The sequence below is a fragment of the Polistes canadensis genome, unplaced genomic scaffold (assembly GCF_001313835.1).
Source record: "Polistes canadensis isolate GaletaPanama2010 unplaced genomic scaffold, ASM131383v1 scaffold_193, whole genome shotgun sequence".
In the NCBI taxonomy this organism is placed as follows: domain Eukaryota; kingdom Metazoa; phylum Arthropoda; class Insecta; order Hymenoptera; family Vespidae; genus Polistes; species Polistes canadensis.
The window spans coordinates 19,580-22,016 of NW_014569740.1; the positions used below are offsets into that span (position 1 = coordinate 19,580).

The 2,437-nt window shown below is 28.8% G+C and overlaps 1 protein-coding gene across 1 annotated transcript in view; it reads right to left on the minus strand.

Moving 5' to 3' along the window:
• LOC106789635 (putative uncharacterized protein DDB_G0277255) overlaps positions 1-2,437 on the minus strand; it is a gene marked incomplete in the record, with an annotated part of 13,043 nt that continues 10,606 nt past the window's right edge. The window contains 2 exon segments of the mRNA XM_014754022.1: positions 1-595; positions 1,217-2,180. Of these exon segments, the coding sequence (XP_014609508.1) occupies positions 1-595; positions 1,217-2,180 (1,559 nt within the window).

The following is a 2,437-nucleotide window of genomic DNA, read 5'->3' on the forward strand; positions in this document are numbered from 1 at the left end:
TTAAAAGCGCATGCTTATTAACTTGCCTACTTCCGAACAAGAGTCAGTAAATTTGGGTTCTGGTGTGATAACACCACCAGGTAAAAGATTATCCAATACTGGTGTATTCCGTAGATGTTTGATTTGTTTTAATATGTCATCTTGCGAGGCAACCATAGATAATAAAAATGATTTAGCTTGTGCAGGTAATACAGAATCCTCGTTAACAAATTTAACGTTTCCATTGCAATAGGATTCTAATTCTTGTGACGTTGCAGATGATCTTCGTCGTTTTTCTAAATATTCATTGTCGTTAATTATATTCGATGAATATTGATCGATAATCGTTGAACCATTTCCATTTAAATTGGATGTTATTTGTTTATAACGATACGTCTCGTCTTTATTGTAATCCTTGTAATCATATGTTTGCAATGAATCCGAATCAGATGTGTATTCTGTTTCATCGGTTGACAAATATCCATTATCGATTCGTAATTGACGATGAATTACTGATGATGGTGGTTGTTGTTGTTGTGGTTGTTGTTGTTGTGCTGGTGGTAGTTTGTTTATAATTTCCTGTTTTTCCCGTCTAGTCTCACGACTCGTTCGTCTGCTAGATTTTATATTTCATTTGGTTTGTTTTTGTTTTAATTTCGATTTATTTAATCATTTATCAAAGAAGATAATTATTTTTAAAAGTAAACTTTTAAATGGCTATAGCTTTTGATAAACAAAAATAACAAATAAAAATACTTTTATATTCGCGAATTGATTGATTGATTCTATCTTTCTTTTTTTTTTTTAAATTAAAATTAATATTTAAAAGAAAATAATATGGAATATAGAATATTATTAACACTATGCCGTCCGCATGTTTAATTTAGATTTTTTTTTCGTTTAACGTCGTTTGTTTATTAATTTTTTCATGGCACCAACGTGGAACCACCGGCATTTATCCGATAGTATTTTTGCATGGCACCAACGTGGAGCCATCGGACGTCACAGTGTTAAGATAATTTTGAAAATATAATAGTAATATAATTGAAAATATAATAGTAATTTAGAAAATATAATAATAATAATAATAATTTAACTCTCTGTATAAAATATTAAAATAATATGAATAAAAGAATAATCTAGAGTATAAAATGAATAGAATATTATCAAAATAATTTAAATAAAATAATAATAATAATATTTGACTGTATATAAAATCCTCATATAAATTTCTCACCGTATATATTTTTCTTCGATTTCATCATCATCATCATCATCTTCTTCTTCATCGTCATCGTCGTCATCTTCGTCATCGTCATCGTCTTCTTCTACATCATCTCGTGTTATTTGTTCATTATATTTAACATTAGTTCTAGTTTGAAAGAAACGAGCTATATCGGTGTCAATAGGACATTGTTTAACAATAGGAATAACTTTAGGACTTATTTGTTTGTATTGTAAAACCGGTCTACAAGTTTTTTCAAATTCTTGAATCAATTGTTTAACGGGAACAGGTGTATACTCGTTGTTTACAGCAGCAGCAGCAGCAGCATCATCATCATCATCATCATCATCACTGTCCGATAATCTTTCAATATTATCTCGTTCGTGTTTAATAACTTGCGATTTTTTATTCCACAATTTGTTTGTCCTATCGTTAATAAAATTATCTTGAGAAAAATTATTGCTAAAACGTTGTTTAATACTATCCCGATTGTTCTTGTTCTTGTTGCTTTTGCTGTTGCTTTTATTATTGTTGTTGTTGTTGTTATTATTATTAATAATAATTTTCATTTCTTTGTTATTAGTGTTAGAAATTTGCGTTGCGTTGTTAGAGTTAGTTTTGTTACCGAGCAGCTTGTTAAAACGCCTTTCAACGTTGTTAACAACATTTTTGTTGTTGTTGTTGTTATTGTTGTTGTTGATTGATTTAACACCGTTGCTTAAGAAACCATTGCCACGACGTACAACAACGTCTTGTTGTTTTTTATTAGATTCATAATATTTGTTTTCGATTGTTGGAAAATCGGTGTCCGTGCCGACTGCCACTTCTCGTAAATAAATTTTTTGGATTTGCGTTGAATGATTGCAATCGTTAGTTAATTGGCAGGAACGATGACGATGTTGTTGTTGTTGTTGTTGTTGTTGATGGTGGTGGTGGTGATAATGATGATTATTATTATTATTATGATGAGACCTGCCTAAAATTATTAAACGAATTCATTCGAAATATTACGATGACAAATGATATGAAATTTTTGTCAACCGATCTATAAAATATTATTTCGATTAATATTTAAATATATTACATTTAATATTAAATACAATCACAAAATCTCTTTAAATAAAATTATTTTCAATTAAATATATATATGTACGTGTAAGATGAGACAAATGAATTAAAAAAAACATAGAACACGAAAGGTGTTGTACCGATTGAAAATAAAAACAAAATTAT